At 46.1% G+C, this 25,482-nt stretch overlaps 2 protein-coding genes and 1 long non-coding RNA gene across 4 annotated transcripts; all 3 read right to left on the bottom strand.

Annotated features, from left to right (window-relative positions):
- Positions 1-5,651: 5,651 nt before the first annotated feature.
- Positions 5,652-6,519, bottom strand: LOC308577781. 2 transcript variants are annotated; one of them, XR_014003680.1, is made up of 4 exons: positions 6,348-6,519; positions 6,189-6,243; positions 5,824-6,083; positions 5,652-5,753 (listed from the first exon to the last, which is right to left on the bottom strand). It is a non-coding gene; the product is annotated as an uncharacterized lncRNA (long non-coding RNA). The 2 variants fall into 2 exon arrangements; XR_014003681.1 differs by lacking the exon at positions 5,652-5,753 and having other exon boundaries at positions 5,812-6,083.
- Positions 6,520-9,626: 3,107 nt separating this feature from the next.
- LOC308577726 (uncharacterized protein) lies at positions 9,627-25,076 on the bottom strand. Its single transcript, XM_081178147.1, has 5 exons — positions 24,962-25,076; positions 12,486-12,669; positions 11,688-11,783; positions 11,462-11,536; positions 9,627-11,127 (listed from the first exon to the last, which is right to left on the bottom strand). The coding sequence occupies exons 2-5, from the start codon at positions 12,498-12,500 to the stop codon at positions 10,969-10,971; spliced, it is 345 nt and encodes a 114-aa protein (XP_081034273.1). The 5' UTR covers positions 12,501-12,669; positions 24,962-25,076; the 3' UTR covers positions 9,627-10,968.
- On the bottom strand, positions 12,668-19,414 carry LOC308577491 (vomeronasal type-2 receptor 26-like). Its single transcript, XM_081177716.1, has 5 exons — positions 18,505-19,414; positions 17,422-18,231; positions 16,484-16,711; positions 15,389-15,515; positions 12,668-15,120 (listed from the first exon to the last, which is right to left on the bottom strand). The coding sequence occupies exons 1-5, from the start codon at positions 18,838-18,840 to the stop codon at positions 14,222-14,224; spliced, it is 2,400 nt and encodes a 799-aa protein (XP_081033842.1). The 5' UTR covers positions 18,841-19,414; the 3' UTR covers positions 12,668-14,221.
- Positions 25,077-25,482: the final 406 nt, after the last annotated feature.

Below are 25,482 nucleotides of genomic sequence, written 5' to 3'. Positions count from 1 at the left end.
AGTTTCATCACAATAACTTTCTGGAGTCTTGAATGGCTCAAGCGGCAGGTGCAGAGCTGGAGAAAAACATGGTGCACAGAAGTCAAGGGGTGTGTTTGGAAGTTGGAAGTTTGGCCTGAACTTTGCTCAAGACCACAAAGAAGGAGCAGGATCCGACCATGGACTCTCCTTCCTTGGACGTTTTGAAGCAGAGGTGGGATGGCCATCTGTTAGGGATGCTATAGCGTTGCAGAGGGTTGGACTAGAGGACCTTGGGGTCCCTTTCCAAGTCTCCCATTCTATGATTCATTGGAGGTTTTTAAGAAGAGGTGGGAGAGTCAGGGATGGACAACAGCCAGATGAAGGAGTCCCAGCCTTGAATCCCAGGCATCCTAAGCCCTTTTAAAATGTGGGGGGAGGGCAGAGGCTGTGATTGGGTAGTAGTTTTTTATTTTGATTATATATATTGTGGTTTTATATTTTGATTTTGCTCTCCGAACCACCCTGAGGCCTCCAGGCATAGGGCGGTATATAGATTCAACAAGTAAATAAATATGAAGGAATAAATGGAGAATGCTGAGAATCCTCAGTACTGTGAATGGGATACCTGGTGGTGGGATCTTGTTTCCTGGAGGCTGCTGGAGACAGAGACTGGTGGAGCCTGCGATGGGGAGGGTTTTCTCAAGCCCATCTCTGGCCACCTTGGGTGGGTCTGGGCTGCTTGATTCCTGCCGCTCCCTTCTGGTTCTCTCCCTGAAGGGAAGTAGCGCCTTGGTGGCTTCAAAGCCACTACCAGTGAATTTCCACCCCATCTTTGAAAGGCTTCTCCAACAGAGGGAAGCTCTCTGGGGTTGGTTGAGGGGAGAAAGGTTGCTCTGAACTTTTGACTCTCCCTTCCCCTTCGACATGTTCTGCGGAAGGAGAGCTTCTGTTGCACATGGAGCCAACTTGCTCCTCGTCTTTGAGCAGAAACTTCTCTACTTGTAAACAATTGCGTGTGCAGAAGCCAGGTGTGACGGAAAAGTTGGTTCCATAAGTATTTCTTTTTTACTTTTTTCTCCTGCCAGAAAATGGTGAAAGAACGGCAGCCTCTGATTGGCTGTGGTTCCAGGAGGGAGGGTTTAAAAAGAGAGGCGTTGGAGGGAGACAGGGAGTTGGGCTGTTGAGGGTGGTGTGGTTGGTTGAGTTGAGCTGGTTGAGGAAGGAGGTTGGGAGTTAGGTAGGGAGATAGGATAGGAGTCAGGTTGATATACAAAGAGTGTTGAGGAGGCCGAGTTTGTTCTGGAGAGAACGTCCACTCCACTGTACAGTGAAGGACTGAGTGTAGTGTCTGAGTGTAGTGTCCTGCGGGACCAGATCATGCTGGGAGACTGAGGGTGAGACAGAAGTAGGAGCTGAGGTCTACTTAGGTCTCAAATTAGTCTGGAGGGGAGAGACTCTTCTGAGGAAAGAAGAGACCTCCAAAACCCAGCGAAGGAAGGATGTGTGTGGTGAACCCTTAAGACTGTTACTGAAAGTCCCTCAGGAGCTGGATTTGTTAAAGGGGTGGGTAACTGAAGGAAAAGAGGGACGCGGGTGGTGCTGTGGTCTAAACCAAAGAGCCTAGGGCTTGCCTATGTCGGTGGTTTGAATCCCCGCAACAGGGTGAGCTCCCGTTGCTCGGTCCCTGCTCCTGCCAACCTAGCAGTTTGAAAGAACATCAAAGTGCAAGTAGATAAATAGGTACTGCTCCAGTGGGAAGGTAAATGGCGTTTCCGTGCGCTGCTCTGGTTCTCCAGAAGCAGCTTAGTCATGCTGGCCACATGACCCAGACATGCTGGCCACATGACCTGCGGACAAACGCTGGCTCCCTCGGCCAATAAAGCGAGATGAGCGCCGCAACCCCAGAGTCGTCCGCGACTGGACTTAACTGTTAGGGGTCCCTTTACCTTTAACTGAAGGAAAGTACCGCCTTAGAAAGGAACCAAACTATAAAGCTGAAACCTGTGAAAACGAATTCAACTAGCGTATTATTATTGAAGTAACCTAAGTTTCTCCACTTGTATTATACTACCTGGTTTTAAAATAAATCTTTATTGTTATTTTAAAAACATCGGCTTGAGACTCCAGCTCACTGGTTATTCCCCACACCTAGGTCCCCCACAGAATACTCTGGGATAGTTAGCATTGGTTTTAAGGGTGGTTCAGTGAGGTGGGGGCAATATATGTAAGAAAGAGCAGGCACATTGAGGCGCCAAGACCGTTGCACCAGGCTAGCATTCTAGGAGTTTTATTATTCTTTATCCATTTATTTATTCATATTTACTTCTTACTTACTGGGTACTTACTCATTTCATCTGTTTCATAAAATCCACGTACCACACGGTTAGGCCAATAACTCCCAAAGCGCTTTACGTAAAGATAAGGCAGGACAATCATAAAAAAGCTTACAAACTTCCTTTAGAACATACGAAAAGTTAAAATAATAAAACAGACTCAAATTACCTCAACTTCCTAAGAATCTGGATGGTTCCTTAATAAAAATATATTTTAAAAAATTAAATTTAATAAAGTCTCCACAGATATTCCAAAACACTTTTCTTCTTATACAATTTGTAAAAATAAATACCTAATTTCTTCTTGACTCCCCACCTTTCCTTCCTTGATGTTTGTTTTTATTACTCCTTTTTATCAGATGTTTTAAAATATATATGCTTTTATTATGTAAGCCCCCATGTCGTATTTCAATAATCCTCTGCCTTTGACTTCATGTATGGATGATGGTTTGACAGATAATATATCCCTGATCTCCATTCGTCCTTAAACAATCCATTATTTTGGATGGTAATTTTAGCAGGTAATTTCACCATTTCAGCATATTCCCCCAGTTTCATAAGCCATTCCTCTTTGGTGGGGAACTCTTTCCATTTCTGTGCATATAAAGTTCTAGCTGCTGTGGTTGCATACATACATAAACTAGTCAGCTTTCTCGGGACCTTTAATTATTAAACTTATATAGGAGCCTTCATTGGATTGCTACAGGGAGAATTGCTATAAGAATAAGTGTTTAGTAAACTTTCCACTAGTCCGGAGGGATGCAAGTCTAAGTAGGATGCAATCTTAGCTAATGAATCTAAATGCTTTATCAGTGGCTGTTCTGTCAATTATTTTCACTTCCCATCTGATCTTGGGTTTGCTCTATAAATGGGACCTGAATGGGAGGAACCTGAGTAGGAGGAGGAGGACCTGAATGGGAGGAGCTTGAGTAGGAGGAGGAGGACCTGAATGGGAGGAACTTGAGTAGGAGGAGGAGGACCTGAATGGGAGGAACTTGAATAGGAGGAGGAGGACCTGAATGGGAGGAACCTGTGTAGGAGGAGGAGGACCTGAATAGGAGGAACCTGAGTAGGAGGAGGAGGACCTGAATAGGAGGAACCAGAGTTGGAGGAGGAGGACCTGAATGGGAGGAACCTGAGTAGGAGGAGGAGGACCTGAATGGGAGGAACCTGAGTTGGAGGAGGAGGACCTGAATGGGAAGAACCAGAGTTGGAGGAGGAGGACCTGAATGGGAGGAACCTGAGTTGGAGGAGGAGGACCTGAATGGGAGGAACCAGAGTTGGAGGAGGAGGACCTGAATGGGAGGAACCAGAGTTGGAGGAGGAGGACCTGAATGGGAGGAACCAGAGTTGGAGGAGGAAGACCTGAATGGGAGGAACCTGAGTTGGAGGAGGAGGACCTGAATGGGAGGCACCTGAGTTGGAGGAGGAGGACCTGAATGGGAGGAACCAGAGTTGGAGGAGGAGGACCTGAATGGGAGGAACCTGAGTAGGAGGAGGAGGACCTGAATGGGAGGAACCAGAGTAGTAGGAGGAGGACCTGAATGGGAGGAACCAGAGTTGGAGGAGGAGGACCTGAATGGGAGGAACCTGAGTTGGAGGAGGAGGACCTGAATGGGAGGAACCTGAGTTGGAGGAGGAGGACCTGAATGGGAGGAACCTGAGGAGGAGGAGGAGGACCTGAATGGGAGGAATCTGAGTAGGAGGAGGAGGACCTGAATGGGAGGAACCAGAGTTGGAGGAGGAGGACCTGAATGGGAGGAACGTGAGTTGGAGGAGGAGGACCTGAATGGGAGGAACGTGAGTTGGAGGAGGAGGACCTGAATGGGAGTAACCTGAGTAGGAGGAGGAGGACCTGAATGGGAGGAACCAGAGTAGTAGGAGGAGGACCTGAATGGGAGGAACCAGAGTTGGAGGAGGAGGACCTGAATGGGAGGAACCTGAGTTGGAGGAGGAGGACCTGAATGGGAGGAACCAGAGTAGTAGGAGGAGGACCTGAATGGGAGGAACCAGAGTAGTAGGAGGAGGACCTGAATGGGAGGAACCTGAGTAGGAGGAGGAGGACCTGAATGGGAGGAACCAGAGTAGTAGGAGGAGGACCTGAATGGGAGGAACCAGAGTAGTAGGAGGAGGACCTGAATGGGAGGAACCAGAGTAGTAGGAGGAGGACCTGAATGGGAGGAACCTGAGTAGGAGGAGGAGGACCTGAATGGGAGGAACCAGAGTAGTAGGAGGAGGACCTGAATGGGAGGAACCAGAGTAGTAGGAGGAGGACCTGAATGGGAGGAACCAGAGTAGTAGGAGGAGGACCTGAATGGGAGGAACCTGAGTAGGAGGAGGAGGACCTGAATGGGAGGAACCAGAGTAGTAGGAGGAGGACCTGAATGGGAGGAACCAGAGTAGTAGGAGGAGGACCTGAATGGGAGGAACCTGAGTAGGAGGAGGAGGACCTGAATGGGAGGAACCAGAGTAGTAGGAGGAGGACCTGAATGGGAGGAACCAGAGTTGGAGGAGGAGGACCTGAATGGGAGGAATCTGAGTTGGAGGAGGAGGACCTGAATGGGAGGAACCAGAGTAGTAGGAGGAGGACCTGAATGGGAGGAACCAGAGTAGTAGGAGGAGGACCTGAATGGGAGGAACCTGAGTAGGAGGAGGAGGACCTGAATGGGAGGAACCTGAGTAGTAGGAGGAGGACCTGAATGGGAGGAACCTGAGTAGTAGGAGGAGGACCTGAACGGGAGGAACCTGAGTAGTAGGAGGAGGACCTGAATGGGAGGAACCAGAGTAGGAGGAGGAGGACCTGAATGGGAGGAACCAGAGTTGGAGGAGGAGGACCTGAATGGGAGGAACCTGAGTAGGAGGACCTGAATGGGAGGAACCTGTGTAGGAGGAGGAGGAGGACCTGAATGGGAGGAACCTGTGTAGGAGGAGGACCTGAATGGGAGGAACCTGTGTAGGAGGAGGAGGACCTGAATGGGAGGAACCTGAGTAGGAGGAGGAGGACCTGAATGGGAAGAACCAGAGTAGGAGGAGGAGGACCTGAATGGGAGGAACCTGTGTAGGAGGAGGAGGACCTGAATGGGAGGAACCAGAGTTGGAGGAGGAGGACCTGAATGGGAGGAACCTGTGTAGGAGGAGGAGGACCTGAATGGGAGGAACCAGAGTTGGAGGAGGAGGACCTGAATGGGAAGAACCTGAGTAGGAGAAGGAGGACCTGAATGGGAGGAACCTGTTTAGGAGGAGGAGGACCTGAATGGGAGGAACCTGAGTAGGAGGAGGAGGACCTGAATGGGAGGAACCTGTGTAGGAGGAGGAGGACCTGAATGGGAGGAACCTGTGTAGGAGGAGGAGGACCTGAATGGGAGGAACCTGAGTAGGAGGAGGAGGACCTGAATGGGAGGAACCAGAGTTGGAGGAGGAGGACCTGAATGGGAGGAACCTGAGTTGGAGGAGGAGGACCTGAATGGGAGCAACCAGAGTTGGAGGAGGAGGACCTGAATGGGAGGAACCAGAGTTGGAGGAGGAGGACCTGAATGGGAGGAACCTGAGTTGGAGGAGGAGGACCTGAATGGGAGGAACCTGAGTAGGAGGAGGAGGACCTGAATGGGAGGAACCTGAGTAGGAGGAGGAGGACCTGAATGGGAGGAACCTGAGTTGGAGGAGGAGGACCTGAATGGGAGGAACCTGAGTTGGAGGAGGAGGACCTGAATGGGAGGAACCTGAGTAGGAGGAGGAGGACCTGAATGGGAGGAACCTGAGTTGGAGGAGGAGGACCTGAATGGGAGGAACCTGTTTAGGAGGAGGAGGACCTGAATGGGAGGAACCTGAGTAGGAGGAGGAGGACCTGAATGGGAGGAACTAGAATAGGAGGAGGAGGGCCTGAATGGGAGGAACCAGAGTTGGAGGAGGAGGACCTGAATGGGAGGAACCTGAGTTGGAGGAGGAGGACCTGAATGGGATGAACCTGAGTAGGAGGAGGAGGACCTGAATGGGAGGAACCTGCGTAGGAGGAGGAGGACCTGAATGGGAGGAACCTGAGTAGGAGGAGAGGACCTGAATGGGAGGAACCTGAGTTGGAGGAGGAGGACCTGAATGGGAGGAACCAGAGTTGGAGGAGGAGGCCTCTCACTCTTCCTTCCTGACTGAGCATAAGATGCCTCCTCTTAAAAGGTTTGGCAGGCAGGGAATACAACTATCTGGCATCGTCTCATTGATTCCCTCCAATGCTCAACTTCTTGCTGGCTCACTCTTAATCTGGTGATCCACTCAACATCAGGGCACAATGTGTCATATTCTGGACAACGCAATAAAATCCATTGTACTCCAGTCAAGGCTTGGCTAAGGTCAGTTGCTACTCTTTGGAACAGGGAGCAGAGCTTACAAAATACAGAAATTAAACCAACAGACTACGGAAGAGAACTTAAATGAATTTCTCAATTTATTAATATACAAAGTTTATAGAGGCTGGCAGGGGCAGGGCCCCCAGGTGGGCCCGGGAGAGAGAGGGGCCCCTGGGGGTATTTGCACTCTGCACGCCCTCAGAGACCAGAGAGGCTGGCAGGGGGAGGGCCCCCAGGTGAGCCCGGGAGAGAGAGGGGCCCCTGGGGGGATTTGCACTCTGCGTGCCCTCAGAGGCCGGAGCGGCTGGCAGGGGGAGGGCCCCCAGGTGGGCCCAGGGGAGAGAGGGGCCCCTGGGGGGATTTGCACTCTGCACGGCCTCAGAGGTCAGAGAGGCTGGCAGGGGCAGGGCCCCCAGGTGGGCACGGGAGAGAGAGGGGCCCCGGGGGGATTTGCACTCTGCACGCCCTCAGAGACCGGAGAGGCTGGCAGGGGCAGGGCCCCCAGGTGAGCCCGGGGGAGAGAGGGGCCCCTGGGGGGATTTGCACTCTGCGTGCCCTCAGAGGCCGGAGAGGCTGGCAGGGGCAGGGCCTCCAGGTGAGCCCGGGGGAGAGAGGGGCCCCTGGGGGGATTTGCACTCTGCACGCCCTCAGGGGCTTCGTAGTCTAAGCTGGGGGGTGAGGGATTTCTTCCCATTTGTGTGTGTGTGTGTGTGTATGTATGTATCTGTATATGTTATGTACTCTTAACAGTATATATTTGGTTTTACACAATATATATACATAACAATTATTCCATTCAATTAAAAACAAGATAAAAGGTTACCCAAACCTTCGGACCTCCCTCCCTGGGTTCTGATAGATAGATAGATAGATAGATAGATAGATAGATAGATAGATAGATAGATAGATAGATAGACAGCGTTCCTGCATCTTTCATTGTAATCTATCTAGTATATATCCACAATTTCCAAAGTTCACATTGCTTTGCAAGTGTTGGTTATATAACTGCTGCTTTTTTCAACTGCTTACTGTGGTCTCCCAAAAAGGTTACAAAATCATTCCAGTTCAGACAGGATTGATGGAAGTCAAAAATTTGAATAAGATGGGACTTCCGGGTTGGCGCGATCCAGGAATGGCGGATTCCCTCCGAGCTCCGGAGGGAATCGGCTCAGCGGTGGATGGGTCTTTGCCGTGCCGGCGACACGGGGACCCTTAAAAACCGCAGGCGCGGAAGCCTGCGGACTGAGGACTCGGCGGGTGTCTTAAGTGCCCCCCCTGATTCGCAATGAGCCTTTTTAAAGGCTACGGAGGGGATACGGGGGACGGCGCGACACTGAGAGTCGATCGCTACCGCCGCTGAGCGAAGCCGCGAGCCATAACTGGAAAGCGCTGACTTCCTTCCTTGAAATTTGGACTGAAAAAAGAACCCGTGAGTAATCTGGAACTGAACTCTAAAAATTTTTATCCTTTGAATTTGAGACGACCGGGGGGTGAGCCAAAAGGAAGTCCCCCCCCCTTGCAGACGATCCAGAGCAACGATACAAGAGCTAAGCTGGAGTGCCTACCCTGTAAAGGGTGAGTTTTAAAAAGACAGCAACTTCCAAGATTTAGAAAGGCAAATTTGAACAGGAGAGTGGAGTGTTGAAAGAGACTTTGTTTTGTGGCAAATAACCCTCCCTCCCGGGCCCGGGAGCGATCTGCTTTGGAGCCTGTGTAGAGGAGCAGAATTTGACAGCTGTCAAAGCTGTCAAATGGACTGTTAATAGTGAAAAAATTGCTACTTAAGATCTCTCCGGATTAAAAGGAGTTACAATTGAACTAAAATTGTGGGAAACAAAGAAACAATAACAGGACAGAGGATTGTTGGAGAAAAGATCATTCAGCAACCAGATTCCCTCTAGGGGGAATTCTGTGGAATTACAATGGCTGTGGGTGGAAAGATACTGAGAGAAATCGAAAGGATGTTTTCACTGGTGGGAGCTTTACAGGAGCAGACTACAGCTATGAGTAAACAATTGACGACCTTGGATTTGGAAACAAGTAGCTCTGCTGAATGTAATGATGACCTGAGTGAGAAAGAACCCACAGCTGAATTTGAAATAATAAACAAAGAAGAGGAGAAGACAAAACAAGAAAGAGAACAAGTTATGTGGGAAAATACTAACCAGAAGCCGGCATCTGGAGAATACAAGCAAGGAGACTATTGGATTAAATCCAGTGTAAACCTACGAAAGACACAGAAGATGAAAGTGGAGGCCCTGGGAGTTTATGGAATTCAGGAACTCGAAATAAAGAAGTATAATTGGGGCCTCCACATAGACTTTGACTTTGATTTTGATTTTGACTATCATCAAGACTCGGGCCTAGTGGAAATTCCTCAGCAGCTGCCTTTAAATATGGGAAGAGACTATGGACTGATTGGATTGATTGTTAAGGAAATCTTTCGAGACTCGATGACAGACAAAAAGGACTACCAACAAAACCGGTGGAGAGGGACTGGCAAAGATTTGAGAGCCTCGGATGTGCGGAACCCAGGCTAAAAACTGTTATTTTGGACATGTCTTGGGAAAGGACGCCAAGCGGGGATGGGAGGGAGGGAAGTATCTAAATTTAAACAACACTCAAGACCAGGGGGTTTAGTATTAAGGAAACTATTCAAGAAAAAATGAGAAATCGAGGGAAGAGAACTGGGGTCCAACTTAGGGAAAACTTATTTTTGTTTTTATAAAAGGACTAATATTAAGACGGAAGAAATACTAACTTGCTGACACAAACTTGGGAATAGGGATGCAAGGGAGGGGGTGGGGGGAAGTCAAGGACCAGGGTTAGAAAATAAGATTTTCGGGAACTATTCATGTTTGTTGTCTTTTATGTTTGTTTTGGTGTTATGTGTTTTGTTTTTGTCTATAAAAAATGTGAAAACCCAATAAAAATTTTTAAAAAAAAAAAACACAAAAATTTGAATAAGATGTAAAAGGATGTTTAATTACCATTGAAAACGATATGTTAAAAAAATAATTAAAAATTATATATTTTTAAAAAATAAATAAATCATTCCAGTCCCTTGTAAAAATATGATCTTCCTGATTGCTTTACCATTTCAGCTTTACCATTTCCGCGTACTCCATCCATTTGGTCTGCCCTTCTTCTCTGGTCAGTCCTTTGTCTTCTTTCCACCTCTGGGCTAGGAGCATCCATGTTCCTGTCACCACATCCATAAACAGTCTTTTCTTATCTCTTGGTAGTTCAGCACCTGTCATCCCTAATAATAAAGCTTCTGGATTTTTTTAACAAAAGTTATCTCAAACATTTTTTTTTCATTTCATTATATATCATTTCCCAGAATTCTTTTACCACCCCACATGTCCACCACATGTAACAAAATGTACCTTCCTTCTTCTTACATTTCCAACACATGTTTCAACCTGTTCTGTACATTTTTGCTAGTTTACTGGCTGCCGGGTACCAACAATTCATCATTTTCATGTAACTTTCCTTCAACGTGCAGCAAGCTGTAAATTCCTTCCATAACTATTCCCATTGTGAAAACTATAACCAAAATCTCTTGCCCAGTGTATCATTACAGATATAACTTCTTCATCGTTAGTATACCATTCTAAAATCAATTTATACATTTTAGATAGCAATTTCACATTACCGTATTTCCCAACAGATCTCTTTCGAATTTTGTTATCTCCGTTTTAAGACATATTTCTTAATCAAGTTTGAAAACATAATTTAATTGATAATACTGTAACCAATCTGTTAGTAAATCTCTGATATACTCAAACTTTTTCAACTTTAACTGATCTTCTGCTTCTGTTAACAGCTCTTTACAGGTTGCCTCCTCTGTCTGCCACGTCCCTCCTTGAGGTCTACAGAGTCCCAGAAGGTGTCGCTCTCTTCGGCTTCGTGGTCTAAGCTCAGGGAGCTGTCTGGACCGATATCCATTTCGGGGAACTGCGGAGGAATAGGGCTGTCAGCAGCACTGGGAAGAGGGGACAGACATCCCAGAGCCCTCTGCAACCCGGCTTGACACTACAAGGGTCTCTCTGGACACTCTGGCTTCCCTCCTCCTCTGTCACTTTGTCATGGGATATTTCATCCTCAGAGCATGACTGTTGGCCTGGACAGGATGGAGGAACCAGCCCAGAAGTGGTGGCAGTGGTGGGGGGGGGGGAGAGGGGAGAAAGAGAGCAGCCCAAAATGAGACAGGCAGGAACCCAGAAGCCAAACTCTCCTGCCCGCATTGAGTCGGTATCTGACTTTTAGAAGACATCTGAAGGCAGCCCTGTTCAGGGAAGCTTTTCATATGTCATGAATGAGTGTATGTTTCATCTTACCTCGATTACGCTTGCCTCCAGGTGTTCCCCAGGTGGGGGGCACTGCAAATCAAGGGGCTCCCCGTCCTCCTGGTCTTCCCCGTCCTCCTCTGGGGGGCTCGCTAGTTCTTCCTGTGGCTCTTCCTCCTTGAGAGCCACTTCAGAGGCTGACTGCCGGCAGAGACAGGACCCCAGAGGTGGTGGCAGTGGTGGTGGGGAGAGGGGAGACAGAGAGCAGCCCAGAATGAGAGAGGAACCCACATAGAGCCACTAGCCAGGGAAGCCCTACAGCCCTGGCGCCATGGGGGGCTGGTCCATCAGGACAAGTGGGGCAGCAAGCATACCCTTAGCAGCCCCCTGCCTGCCTGCCTGCCTGCCCCCTTGCTCACGACCAGTCCAGAAGGTGGCCTGACCGGCCGGCCGGCTTCCTCCTCCTCCTCCTCTTCCCCAGCCTCAGGGTTGCCCAGCTCAGCAGGGCTTCCCTCCTGCTCTGTCTGCTACGTACCTCATTGAGGGAGTCCCAAAGGGAATCCAGGGAGGACAGGGAGGAAACACTAGAAAATGGTGACATACTTGGAACCTGCAAGGAAAAGATCCAAAAGACGAGCAATTAAAAAACGCAACCAAACATTAAAACTCAAGGCACCCATAACTGAAGCAACAGTTCCATTCTGCGGTTGATATGCTTCCCTCGCCTTCTGCCAATCACCGCTTAGGCCACGGCCACCTACCCAGTCAGGGCTGAGGAGATCCAGCCGTCTTGCGGTCTCCTTCTCGCCTTTTCCTTCATCCTCCTTGTCATTGAGAATGTCCTCCTCAATGGCTGGCTGCTAGCAGAGACAGGACCCCAGAGTTGATGGTGGGGAGAGAGGAGAAAGAGAGCATCCCAAAATGAGAGAGGAACCCAGAAGGCAAACTCTCCTGCCCACGTTGAGTTGCTAGCCAGGGAAGCCCTACAGCCCTGGCGCCATGGGGGGCTGGTCCATCAGGACAAGTGGGGCAGCAAGCACAGCACATTCACTCTCAAGGCACCCATAATTCAAACAACAGAACAGCGGCATAGCCAGCCGCTCGGGTGCCCGGTTCAACGCGGGGGTCCTGTGGGTGGGGGGCGCTTTCTGGAGCCTATCCTCTGCCTCCCCCTCAGCTGTAGGGCGGCTGAGGGAGAGGCAGGGGGCAGACGCAAGCCCCACGCTTCTGTTTCAGGCAGCACCCAGCCTGCAGGGGCCCAAGCCACCACGTCACTCCCAGGAGAGATGCGTGGATCAGGCACTCTGCAGCCCCCCCCCCCGGTAAGTGCCAGCCCCCGTGGTGTGGCGCGCAGTGCCAGCCGCGTTTTTTGACTCAACTAAAAGGTTTGGTGAGCCCAATTTTTATTTTTATTTTAAACTCGGCTTTATGTCCTTTTCCCACCCCCCTCAGTGATGACACCTGGGGCGGACCCCAACCCCCCACCCTCCTTTCTCTGCAACTGCAACAGAATAAAAGGACTCAAAACTCCCTTAGCAGTTTCCTGTTGGTCCCCTCACCATTTCCCCAGACATCAGTCTTCAGACTTTGCTTTTTCGGTGTCTAATAACAGTTTTTTCTGATTCAGTTGCAGACAAACCACCAAAAGGCTGAGGTTGGGATTTTGAGCCGATGTCACAGCCAGGTTCCGATCAGTCCATTTCCTCCAAGGGGGGGGGGACCTGTTTCCCCTGAGGGTGACCGCTGAACACACCACCCAAGGGAAAAGCGGAGAAATCTTTTAATTCTTTAGCAAGAAAGAATGAGTGCAAGGAGTTTTCTTTTCCCTGCACTCCTCCATTGCCACACCTTTTCATCATCATCATCATTAAACTAGATTTAATGAACACTCATATCAGAGTGCTCTGTAAATTGGTGGCCATAGTCTTTATATACTAACCTTTTATGCTCTTCCTAATGCTCCTAAACTCTTCTTTTAGCGTCTTTTAGACTTTTATATATACTTTGTGTTAAATACCTTTTTGCTTTCCAAAACGTTTTACAGACTGAAAATGATTGTACCCCACTCTACTGATGCTGGTCTACTACTGTAATAAAGATTTGATTGATTGATTGAAATGAAGTATCCTATAGAAATGCAATGACTGGACACTAATGTAATGTATTCCCCTCCCCCCAAATTCATACTTTATTACTTAATAATATTAGTAATAATAATGAAATAAGTCAAGCCAGAGGAGAGGCTCCTCCCAGCTTAAATTTATATAGCACCCTTCATTGGAATGCTACAAGTTGAATCGTAATAAGAATGAGAGTTTCCACCAATTTGAAGTGATGAAAGTTTAAGTAGGATGCAATCTTGACTAATTAATATAAATGTCAGTGGCTGATCTGTCAATTATTTTTACTTGCCCTTTTGATCTTGGCTTTGCTCTATAATGGGGACCTGAATGGGAGGAACCTGAGTTGGAGGAGGAGGCCTCTCGCTCTTCCTTCCTGACTGAGCATAAGATGCCTCCTCTTAAAAGGTTTGGCAGGCAGGGAATACAACTATCTGGCATCGTCTCATTGCTTCCCTCCAATGCTAAACTTCTTGCTGGCTCACTCGTAATCTGGTGATCCACTCAACATCAGGGCACAATGTGTCATATCCCGGACAACGCAATAAAATCCATTGTACTCCAGTCAAGGCTTGGCTAAGGTCAGTTGCTATTCTTTGGAACAGGGAGCAGAGCTTACACAATACAGAAATTAAACCAACAGACTACGGAAGATGTCTTAAATGAATTTCTCAGTTTATTGATATACAAAGCATAGGAGAACAAAATGAGATGGAGTGTACTTATGAATGATACAGCATACATGTAGAAAATGGAGAAAATTCAATAAATAGAAATGACATAACTAGAAACTATTGTTGAATATCAGAATTGATATGGTTAATAGGTAGTTAGGACAAAGGAATCACACTCAAAGACCTAACTCCTCCCTCCCTCCAGCCTATCTTATTGTGAGATAAATATAACTTCTCAAAGCAAAAAATGTTTAAATGCTAAAACTTTACAAACTAAGGGCAGTAGATCAGAACTCGTTGTAGTCATTGGCAAAGCAAGATAGCAAAACATTTCCTCTCATCTTACTGTTCATGTCAACAGGACTTCCCTAAAACCTGGGCTAAGAATGAACACAATCTCTGTCAGAGGTGGAGAAGGAGCAACATGGATAAGTATGTGTGTTTCCTTTATGCACTTCTGGACATCAGGAACATGGACTATTTTAAGAATCAGATGTCCCCTTAATTTCTGGTTGTCAGGTGCTCCTTTGTGTTCAGATCAGGCCTCAGCACAATAATGTAACACTTGGGAAGGAAGATGCAGCCCAGGAGCCCAGCATTGGAGGCCAACATAGAGAAGATCTGCACGGCCACCATGTACTTGCCCTTGGTGCTCAGGTAGGTGGGCACAAAAGACACCCAAACACTGCAGAAGACCAGCATGCTGAAGGTGATCAGCTTGGCTTCGTTGAAGGAGCCGGGCAGCTTCCTGGCTAGGAAAGCCACCGTGAAGCAGGTGGCAGCCAAGAAGCCCAGGTAGCCGAGGGCAACGTAAAACATGGCCACAGATCCTTCGTTGCATTGCAGGATGATCTCTTCCACCCGGGAGCGCATGTCGGGCTCTGGGAATGGGGGAGAAGAGCCCAGCCAGATGGTGCAGATGAGAACTTGCCCCCCAGAACAGGAGATGACAATGGAGTTGGCCAGACTCTTGCCCAGCCATCTCCTCACCCTGTTCCCGGGCTTTGTGGCCAGGAAGGCCAGCACCACCGTGATGGTCTTTGCCAAGACAGAAGAAACAGCAACTGAGAAGATGATGCTGAAGGCCGTTTGTCGGGGAAGGCAGGTCTCTTTCCTTGGGCGCCCGATGAAGAGGAAGGAGGACAAAAAGGAAAGCAGGAGGGAGACGAGCAGGATGTAGGAGAGGTCCCGGTTGTTGGCTTTGACTATGGGAGTTTCCTTGTATTTAATGAAGATTCTCAACACAATGCCTGCTGTTAAGGACAAGAAGAGGGCAACGGAAGCCAAAAACATTCCTAAATGTTCTCCATAAGTCAGGAAGGTGGTAATCTTGGGGACACATTGATCTCTGTCCTTGTTTGAATGGTGATCTTCTGAGCATTTGGTGCAATGTTCTGCATCTGGGGAAGAGAAAAAGAGTGGCTGCAACATCACTTACATCCCTAATGATCTGAACTCAATTACATTTTGAAGAAATCCTAGAGATTTCTTCCTTATGGTCATTCCTTTCAACTCTCTTCCAGGATATAATGAAGGTGATTGTAAAGAAGTTGAGGAAGGAGCCACATTCCCCAATGTCTGCAGAAATCTCACAAAAAGTGTTTGAGACTGGATTACTGCCCTGTGTTTACTCTCTCCAGAAATGCCTTCCCCCTTGGAGTCACCCACCTTCCTGGGCGGAGAAGGTCCCTTCCGCACACCGAGCACAAGCATAGCAGCAAATGGGCTTTCCTTCTAGAACCACCTTGGCATATCCCGGTCGACATCTTTCTGTACACCTGGAACGAGGCACGGCCTAACCAGAAAAACAAGAAGGTGCAAGAAAGAGGAACAGTTAGGAGTATTTGTGTGTATGTAATTCACTCATAGAGTGAGTTCAAATGGATCTCTGGACTGCAGCCTTTGACCCCTCATCAGGGTCCTTTCAACCCCCCACTGACCATTGGGGTGACCAGAATATCTTGTTCTTCATAATTCGTTCAGGACAACTGAGGTTTGCACCACAGAACTCTGTTTCCGCTTCTCCATTTACCTGCTTCCCTGCTTAATAAATCTTCAAAGAAAATGGCAATGGAGTCTGAAATGTGATTTCCCCAAAGTTCAGGATTCGGATAATCTCTCAATCACTAATTAAGACAAATTTAATATGACACTTTTCCAAATATTGGTTTCCCTCACTCTGTTTTTGAGGCATGCAAGGTTTCCTCTTATTGCTGATGAATGTCCTAGCTATTTCTAGTTCATATGCCATTCCTTAACATTAACCTTATATTAGAATAGGGTTGTTGTTTTTTAACTTCTCATCCTTCACCAACAGCTGTGCACTTCTCAATTTCTGCACATACAGTAGTTTAACATTTGCAACATCTACAAGTGAGCTTACTCCATAAATTTAAAATATCCACAATAAATCAGTAATTATCATTTCTAAAATAAATTACTTTCCATCCTTCTGCATGTATGAAAACCCAATAGTTCACTTTTACTAGGGGCTTTCACTTTTCTTCTTATCTACGTTGTCCTTTCTGTCGAAGATTCTGGTGTCTTCTCTGAGGACCTCTGTGCTCTATCCTTTCTTTGAGCACCCCAAATTCACCTCCTATCTCAACTGCTGTGAAAAGAAAGAGTGGTGGTTGCAGCTGTTATTGACGGTCAAGACACCATTGGTCAACCTGATATCCTGATATGGTCATTTTTCAGCGGTTGTTTAAGGAAAAACATAGTAATCATCTCCTAGCCTTCTCCCTTTGTGATTCCCCTTACCTTGTTGAATTTCCTGGGCCACTCAATGGCTTCTGGGTTAATGGTGAACTTTATTCCAGCAGACGTCTCTCTCCTTATATTCCCAATTTTCAAAATGTCATAAGAGATATTGGGAAACATCACCCAGTTCACAATATCAAAGTCCGCTGGTAGCTCCCAGTTCTCATCCAAGCACAGTCTGCCTCTGGAAGTATTCAGACACCGGATTTCTCTTAAGAAAGGGTGAAGCTGGAATGGCAGGGGAAAGCACCAGCATTAAGAAAACGGGAAGCCAAGATGGATATCTCAGTCCTACTCACTTCAGCCTCTTATGGTTTGGGGCTGCGTGTATCTCATGTAGAGTGGAATTCCTATTCAGCCATTTTTATTACTACAGACCCTGCAAGTGCTCCAATTTTCCAGGGATGTCCCTGAATTAGAGACAGTTTTTCATTTGATCCTGGAATTTCCCAACTTTGCTTAGAATGTCCCTATTTTCATTGGAGAAATGTTGGCAGATGTGGAGTTATCCAACCCACAAGGCGTCCAATCCTATATCGGGAATTTTTTAATATGTTTAATATTTTAGTATGAATTTCTTTATTTTGGGAGCTGCCCAGAGTGCTGAGGCAACTGAAGAAGATGTATAAACAGTGCTATTATTCTAGAAAAGAAGGCGCCAGAACTCAACATGAGCACTTCCCTCTTAGAATGGCAATGGCACCCACCTGAGAGGTGCCAAAACTGAGTTCCAGCGAATTCTCCCCTGAAAAAAGCCCCGGGGTGTCAACAGTAAAATTTTCATTATGGAATGGGATGTCCCTATTTTCATCAGAGAAATGTTGGGCGGTCTGCTACTATTACTAATACTAATAGTAACTATGATATTTTACAGGTTTATCGACAGTCAAGATCAGCATCTGTGTGGACTGCAGTTTGCAAAAAGGGAAGGGAAATACCTGCCACGGCTGTAGCCTTGCGTGTCCCCATTGCTCTCCTTCCTCCACCATCAGCCTCCTCTGGGATCTAGATGAAAGCGAAGCATGCAAGGCCTGAGCCACAGCCTGAACATTGATGTAAGTGCCATAGCTGTCTAGAAACAGAGCTCTGCCACGCTCCTCTTGGGGTAATGGCTGCAGGTTCTCCTCCTCTCTGCATCTTATCCTGCCTTTCACGGACAACAGATGCTTTGAATATGAACACTGAAATGCTTGATTGAAATAATCCTCAATATTGGTCTGAAATTTATATTTGTCACCTTTGCTGTTCCTTATTCCAGTCTGAATTGCAAAGGACAGAGAACCATGGAGGTACTGGAACATATCTGGAGGGAGGTAAGTGCCAGTTCTGATTTCTAGCAAAGCTGTTGTGATCCAGACTTTTCCCCCGAGTTCCTTCTCATAGAAATGATGTATTACCACGAGTCCTATGATACTCAGTGCACTGGTTATATAGGAAACAAATACCCCAACTTGTCTCCATAGGAAAAAAGATTCCCCAGGTCTCATAAATTGATCCATATCATTTTCTGGTACTCTTTTTGATAAAGCAATGCAGATCCCTTTGCTGAGCATCAGAGGTTTCACAGCGCTCACAAATCTTTCTCCATTGTCATTGTCTGGAGTGAAGAGGCCAATCCACGTCCATCCAAAATACAGGAGCAATTCAACAATCCCTTGGTACTGACTTTCCTCTTTGGGAATCATCCGGTAGACAAAAGGGAAGAGGTTTTTATCTTCGAGAACCTGGGCAGTGAAGCCATAACTGATCTAGCAAGCAAAGCAAAGATCACCATTTTATTTTACTTTCAGCATAAGATTTTTAATTATCTGAAATGACTGATATCTAAATCTCTGCTGGCTGAAGCTGATGGGAATTTTAGTCGGAAACATCTGGAGGTGTCAAGTTGGTGAAGGCTCAGTTTTGAAAAAGGGATGTTGAATCCATAGCTCAGGATTTTCCCATTTTGAAAAAATATCCCTGCTTAGTAGTATTTTACGGAGTTGAACTTCTCTGTGCTTCCATGCTCTCCCACTACTTACCTGTGGGATTTTGTAGATGCCTGACAAGGCTGAAATCACTCTTGAGATGAAAGTGTTGCCTCCTTCAAGAACAGCCAGCAGGTGATTCTGTTCTCCACAGTGATAATTGGGAATATTGCATCCACTGCCTGCAAGCAGCTCTAGCATGGCGTCCGAAGTCAACCTTGCATCGAAATGGTTCTCATAGAGGTTGTAGCCCAGGGTGATGTTGGGTAAGAGCCTGAGATCCTGGTTGATCTCTAGGATAGTGAGCGGGAAAGGCAACACGTGCCAGAAGAACCTATTTGCCTCCCTGCAATAAATGAATTCTTTAAAAAGAGTGAAACTGATATTCATATGAATGGGATGGAGGAAACATTATATAATCCACACAGATTAGTATTTATTTATCATTTTGCATTAATATCAAACCTTTTCCTGTCTAGCATAAAACAAAAATTTGGAAATCTCTGCTCCATGACAGGAGCTTTGATGCAAACAGCACACAGAGCTGTTCAGCAGTGGAAGAGACTCCCTCCGAAGGTGACCATGTGTCATGGATGCTTCAGGTGAGATTCCTCTGGGTTCCTTCCATCTCTACAGCTCTATGATTCTATTCTACTATGGTTTTATGAGTAAGAAATGAAGGTGCCCCTCAAAATGTGTGATATACTGGGAAGTTGCTGCAAGGGCTGCTTTTGCTGCAATGGTCTTTGGCTTCTTGCAAAGGGCTAGACTATAGGTAGATAAGAGACCATTTGATAAAACGAGGAGAAGCACCAAATACTTCAGTCCCCTTTTAGTTACAAATGAGGCCTGGTGGCTTTCAGGTTTGAGTGTGTGGTAAAATCTATAATTTTGCCCATGTTTGGATCAGTGACTCCACCAATGAGGACACACCCTGGTCTGTATTATTTTATCTAATTATTTTATTTGAAGCATATCGTTCCTGCTTTCACCCATAAAAATCCACCCATTTTCAGGAGTTTCTAAAACCGCTTCTAATTATTTTTAAAATGACAGTGACAGAAAGGAAAAAATGCTGAGATTGGAGGAGGAAAGCTTTAATGTAGCCCATCGTGAGCTGTAGGTCTCCTGTGGTATTGTGTCAAGAGAACTGGGCTAAGGTTGTTCACAAATGATCCAAATAGAATAAATATAAAATAGGAAACAGGAACCTATGGATTCCAAGTGAAGAAATATCAAACATCTCACTACTTAGAAATGAGGCCAGTTGTTTGTGTGTGAAAAAAAGGAATAATTCCTTTTCACATTTTAGAGACCTGACTCCACGAACAAAGAAGTCTCCTGATTCATATTATTTTATTCATCATTTCAATTAAAGTACATCTTTTCTGCTCTTCAGCCACCAAACGTCACCCAGAGGATCTTAAATTCCATTTGTAAAACTGTAGCATTCCCTAACGACAGTTTCTGAATTGTCCAAATGGAATAATATTGAATAAAACCCTTGAGCCTTGGGAATTGCCTGAGTTTCATGGCATCCTGCAGGTGGGAAAATTTAGTGCATCCTTTTGACCCCTGACCAGATTCATTGGCATCCTAGCATTCTACTAAAAGCAACACAGAATCAAAGGTAGGAGAGTGTTTCACTAAGGAAGACCCAGAACATTGAAATAGGAGAGGTTTGGGTGGAATCTTTTACTGGACTCCCCAGCTCCCATCAGCCCAGCCAGCAAGACCAATGGTCAGGGCAGGGTAGACCTGCAACATGAGGACAGCCTTGGCTCCCTAGCCCTGAGACAGGGGCTCTTTCCTTGATAAGTAGGAACCATTACAAGGACTGGAGGACCATGAAACCTATCCACATAGGATTTTATATACCTCTCACTCTTGGCGAAGGGTGTCTGAGAAAAGACGTATGGAGTTTCCTTATAAAAGGATTTTGGAGATATGATCCCAGTAATGAGAAAGTGTTCAGGCCAGTAGTAACTGCGAGCATCCGTTTGATCCCTGACCAGATTCAAGGGGCATTTCGCCTTGTGGTTCCCGTAGACTCCAAAGGGCATCATGAGCAGCAGAAGCAGCAACAGAAGGAGCAGGGATCTCATTCTGGCTCTGCCTCCTCCTCCTCTTACCTGCTAAAGACACAAAGCAGAAGAAGCCAAAGACTCTTGCAAGACCAGACTGCCTGGGCTTTCCCCAATCTGGGTGGTTTTCATCTATATCTTCAGAGCTAGGAAGCCCAAGGCAGGCACACCCCTCTTTCGCCAGCTCTGTATCTTGACTCAGTCTGTCTCCAACACAGGAAATATTCTCTGCACCAACTTTTCCTTTCCCAGACACAGTGCAATTAATATTGCCATGTTGCTTTCCGAGGCTCATGCAATCTCCCGAAATATCTCCTGAGCATTTAGAAGATGAGATGACTATAATTTTGATTATTCCAAGTGGAATAAGTTTCATCACACTAACTTTCCGAAGTCTTGAATCGCTCAGGCAGCAGGTGCAGAGATGGAGAAAAACATGATGGAGAAAAGTCAAAAGGTGTTTTTGGGAAATGGAAGTTTGGCCTGAACTTTGCTCCCAAGGACCAAAGAAGGAGCTGGATCCGACCATGGACTCTCCTTCCTTGGAGGTTTTGAAGCAGAGTTTGGATGGCGATCTGTTAGAGATGCTTTAGAGAGCCAGTGTGGTGTAGTGGTTAAGAGCGGTGGACTCGTAATCTGGTGAACTGGGTTCACTTCCCCGCTCCTCCACATGCAGCTGCTGGGTGACCTTGGGCTAGTCACACTTCTCTCGTCTCTCAGCCTCACTCACCTCACAGAGTGTTTGTGGTGGGGAAGGAAGGGAAAGGAGATTGTGAGCCCCTTTGAGACTCCTTAGGGTAGTTATAAAGCGGGATATGAAATCCAAACTCTTCTTCTTCTAGTTATGACGCTCAAAGATGAGCCCCTCAGGTCGGAAGGCGCCCAACATGCTACTGAGGAAGAGCGGAGGACAAGTACAAGTAGATTCAGAGCTGATGAATCGGCTGGGCCAAAGCTGAAAGGACGCTCAGTTGCGGATATGCCTGGAAGCAAAAGGAAAGTCCAATGCTGTAAAGAAAAATATTGCATAGGAACCTGGAATGTAAGAACCATGAACCTTGGTAAGTTGGATGTGGTCAAAAATGAGATGGCAAGAATAAATATTGACATCCTGGGCATCAGTGAACTAAAATGGACAGGAATGGGCGAATTCAGTTCAGATGACCATCGTATCTACTACTGTGGGCAAGAAACCTGTAAAAGAAATGGAGTGGCCCTCATAGTCAACAAAAGAGTGGCGAAAGCTGTACTGGGATGCAATCTCAAAAATGATAGAATGATCTCGATATGAATCCAAGGCAGACCTTTTAACATCACAGTAATCCAAATTTATGCACCAACCACTGGTGCTGAAGAAACTGAAATTGACCAATTCTATGAAGACTTACAACACCTTATAGAAATGACACCAAAGAAGGATGTTCTTCTCATTATAGGGGATTGGAATGCTAAAGTAGGGAGTCAAGAGATAAAAGGAACAACTGGCAAGTTTGGCCTTGGAGTTCAAAACGAAGCAGGGCAAAGGCTAATAGAGTTCTGCCAAGAGAACAAGCTGGTCATCACAAACACGCTTTTCCAACAACACAAGAGACGACTCTACACATGGACATCACCAGATGGGCAGCATCGAAATCAGATTGATTATATTCTCTGCAGCCAAAGATGGAGAAGCTCTATACAGTCAGCAAAAACAAGACCTGGAGCTGACTGTGGCTCAGATCATCAGCTTCTTATAGCAAAATTCAAGCTTAAACTGAAGAAAGTAGGAAAAACCACTGGGCCAGAAAGATACAATCTAAGTCAAATCCCTTATGAATACACAGTGGAAGTGAGGAACAGGTTTAAGGATTTAGATTTGGTGGACAGAGTGCCTGAAGAACTATGGATGGAGACTCGTAACATTATACAGGAGGCAGCAACTAAAACCATCCCAATGAAAAGGAAATGCAAGAAAGCAAAGTGGCTGTCCAACGAAGCCTTACAAATAGCGGGGGAGAGAAGGCAAGCAAAATGCGAGGGAGACAGTGAAAGATACAGGAAATTGAATGCAGATTTCCAAAAAATAGCAAGGAGAGACAAGAAGGCCTTCTTAAACGAGCAATGCAAAGAAATAGAGGAAAACAATAGAATGGGGAAAACCAGAGATCTGTTCAAGAAAATTGGAGATATGAAAGGAACATTTCGTACAAAGATTACCAGAATAAAAGACAAAAGTGGAAAGGACCTAACAGAAGCAGAAGACATCAAAAAGAGGTGGCAAGAATACACAGAGGAATTATACCAGAAAGATATGGATGTCTCGTACACCCCAGGTAGTGTGGTTGCTGACCTTGAGCCAGACATCCTGAAGAGTGAAGTCAAATGGGCCTTAGAAAGCACTGCTAATAACAAGGCCAGTGGAAGTGATGATATTCCAGCTGAACTATTTAAAATTTTAAACGATGATGCTGTTAAGGTGCTACACTCAATATGCCAGCAAGTTTGGAAAACTCAGCAGTGGCCAGAGGATTGGAGAAGATCAGTCTACATCCCAATCCCAAAGAAGGGCAGTGCCAAAGAATGCTCCAACTAGCGGACAATTGCACTCATTTCACACACTAGCAAGGTTATGCTTAAAATTCTACAAGGCAGGCTTAAGCAGTATGTGGACCGAGAACTCCCAGAAGTGCAAGCTGGATTTTGTAGGGGCAGAGGAACCAGAGACCAAATTGCAAACATGCGCTGGATTATGGAGAAAGCTAGACAGTTCCAGAAAGACATCTACTTCTGCTTCATTGACTATACAAAAGCCTTTGACTGTGTCGACCACAGCAAACTATGGCAAGTTCTTAAAGAAATGGGAGTGCCTGATCACCTCATCTGTCTCCTGAGAAATCTCTATGTGGGACAAGAAGCTACAGTTAGAACTGGATATGGAACAACTGACTGGTTCAAAATTGGGAAAGGAGTATGGCAAGGCTGTATATTGTCTCCCTGCTTATATAATTTATATGCAGAATTCATCATGCGAAAGGCTGGGCTGGATGAATCCCAAGCCAGAATTAAGATCGCTGGAAGAAATATCAACAACCTCAGATATGCAGATGACACAACCTTGATGGCAGAAAGAGAGGAGGAATTAAAGAACCTTTTAATGAGGGTGAAAGAGGAGAGTGCAAAATATGGTCTGAAGCTCAACATCAAAAAAACGAAGATCATGGCCACCGGTCCCATCACCTCCTGGCAAATAAAAGGGGAAGAAATGGAGGCAGTGAGAGATTTTGTTTTCTTGGGCTCCATGATCACTGCAGATGGCGACAGCAGTCACGAAATTAAAAGACACCTGCTCCTTGGGAGAAAGGCAATGGCAAACCTAGACAGCATCTTAAAAAGTAGAGACATCACCTTGCCAACAAAGGTCCGTATAGTTAAAGTCATGGTTTTCCCAGTAGTGATGTATGGTAGTGAGAGCTGGACCATAAAGAAGGCTGATCGCCGAAGAATTGATGCTTTTGAATTATGGTGCTGAAGGAGACTCTTGAGAGTCCCATGGACTGCAAAAAGATCAAATGCATCCATTCTTAAGGATATTAGCCCTGAGTGCTCACTCGAAGGACAGATCGTGAAGCTGAGGCTCCAATACTTTGGCCACCTCATGAGAAGAGAAGACTCCCTGGAAAAGACCCTGATGTTGGGAAAGATTGAGGGCACAAGGAGAAGGGGACGACAGAGGACGAGATGGTTGGACAGTGTTCTCGAAGCTACGAACATGAGCCTGACCAAACTGCGGAAGGCAGTGGAAGACAGGAGTGCCTGGCATGCTCTGGTCACGAAGAGTCGGACACGACTAAACAACTAAACAACATCAAATGGATGATAGTTTGACAAATAAGATATCAATGGTCTCCATTCTTCCTGAAAAGATTCAGCCTCATGTTTAGCAAGTTATTTCACCATTTCAACATATTCCCCCAGTTTCAAAAGCCAATCCTCCCTCTTTCCACTTCTGTGCAAATAAAGTTCTAGCTGCTGTGGTTGCATACATAAATAACCCAGTCAGCTTTCTCTGGACCTTTAATTATTAAATTTATATAGGAGCCTTCATTGGATTGCTACAGGTAGAATTGCTATAAGAATAAGTGTTTAGTAAGCTTTCCACTAGTCTGGAGAGATGAAAGTCTAAGTAGGATGCAATCTTGGCTAATGAATCTAACTGCTTAATCAGTGGCTGTTCTCTCAATTATTTTTACTTGCCCATCTGATCTTGGTTTTGCTCTATAAATGAGGACCTGAATGGGAGGAACCAGAGTTGGAGGAGGAGGCCTCTCGCTCTTCCTTCCTGACTGAGCATAAGATGCCTCCTCTGAAAAGGTTTGGCAGGCAGGGAATACAACTATCTGGCATCGTCTCATTGATTCCCTCCAATGCTGAACTTGTTGCTGGCTCACTCGTAATCTGGTGATCCACTCAACATCAGTGCACAATGTGTCATATCCTGGACAACGCAATAAAATCCATTGTACTCCAGTCAAGGCTTGGCTAAGATCAGTTGCTACTCTTTGGAACAGGGAGCAGAGCTTACACAATATAGAAATTAAACCAAGAAACAAAAGAAGAGAACTTAAATGAATTTCTCAATTTATTAATATACAAAGTTTAGGAGAATGAAATGATGTGAAGTGAACTTCTGAATGATTCAGTATACCGGTAGAAAATGGAGCACAGGTATTTAAATATCTAGAAATGACATAACTATAAAGTATTGTTGAATATCAGAATTGATATGGTTAATAGCAAAGCAAACAGACCAAAAAACCTAACTCCTATCTCCCTCTAGACTATCTTGTTGTGAGAGAAATATAAGTTCCCAAAACACAAAATTATTAAAAGATAATAGTTTACAAACTACGGGCAGTACACCAGGGCTCATTGTAGTCATGGGCAAAGCAAGGTAGCAAAACATTTCCTC

Source organism: Podarcis bocagei (assembly GCF_964188305.1).
Source record: "Podarcis bocagei genome assembly, chromosome: 18".
Taxonomy (NCBI): Eukaryota; Metazoa; Chordata; class Lepidosauria; order Squamata; family Lacertidae; genus Podarcis; species Podarcis bocagei.
This window is presented reverse-complemented; position numbering and strand designations above follow the sequence as displayed.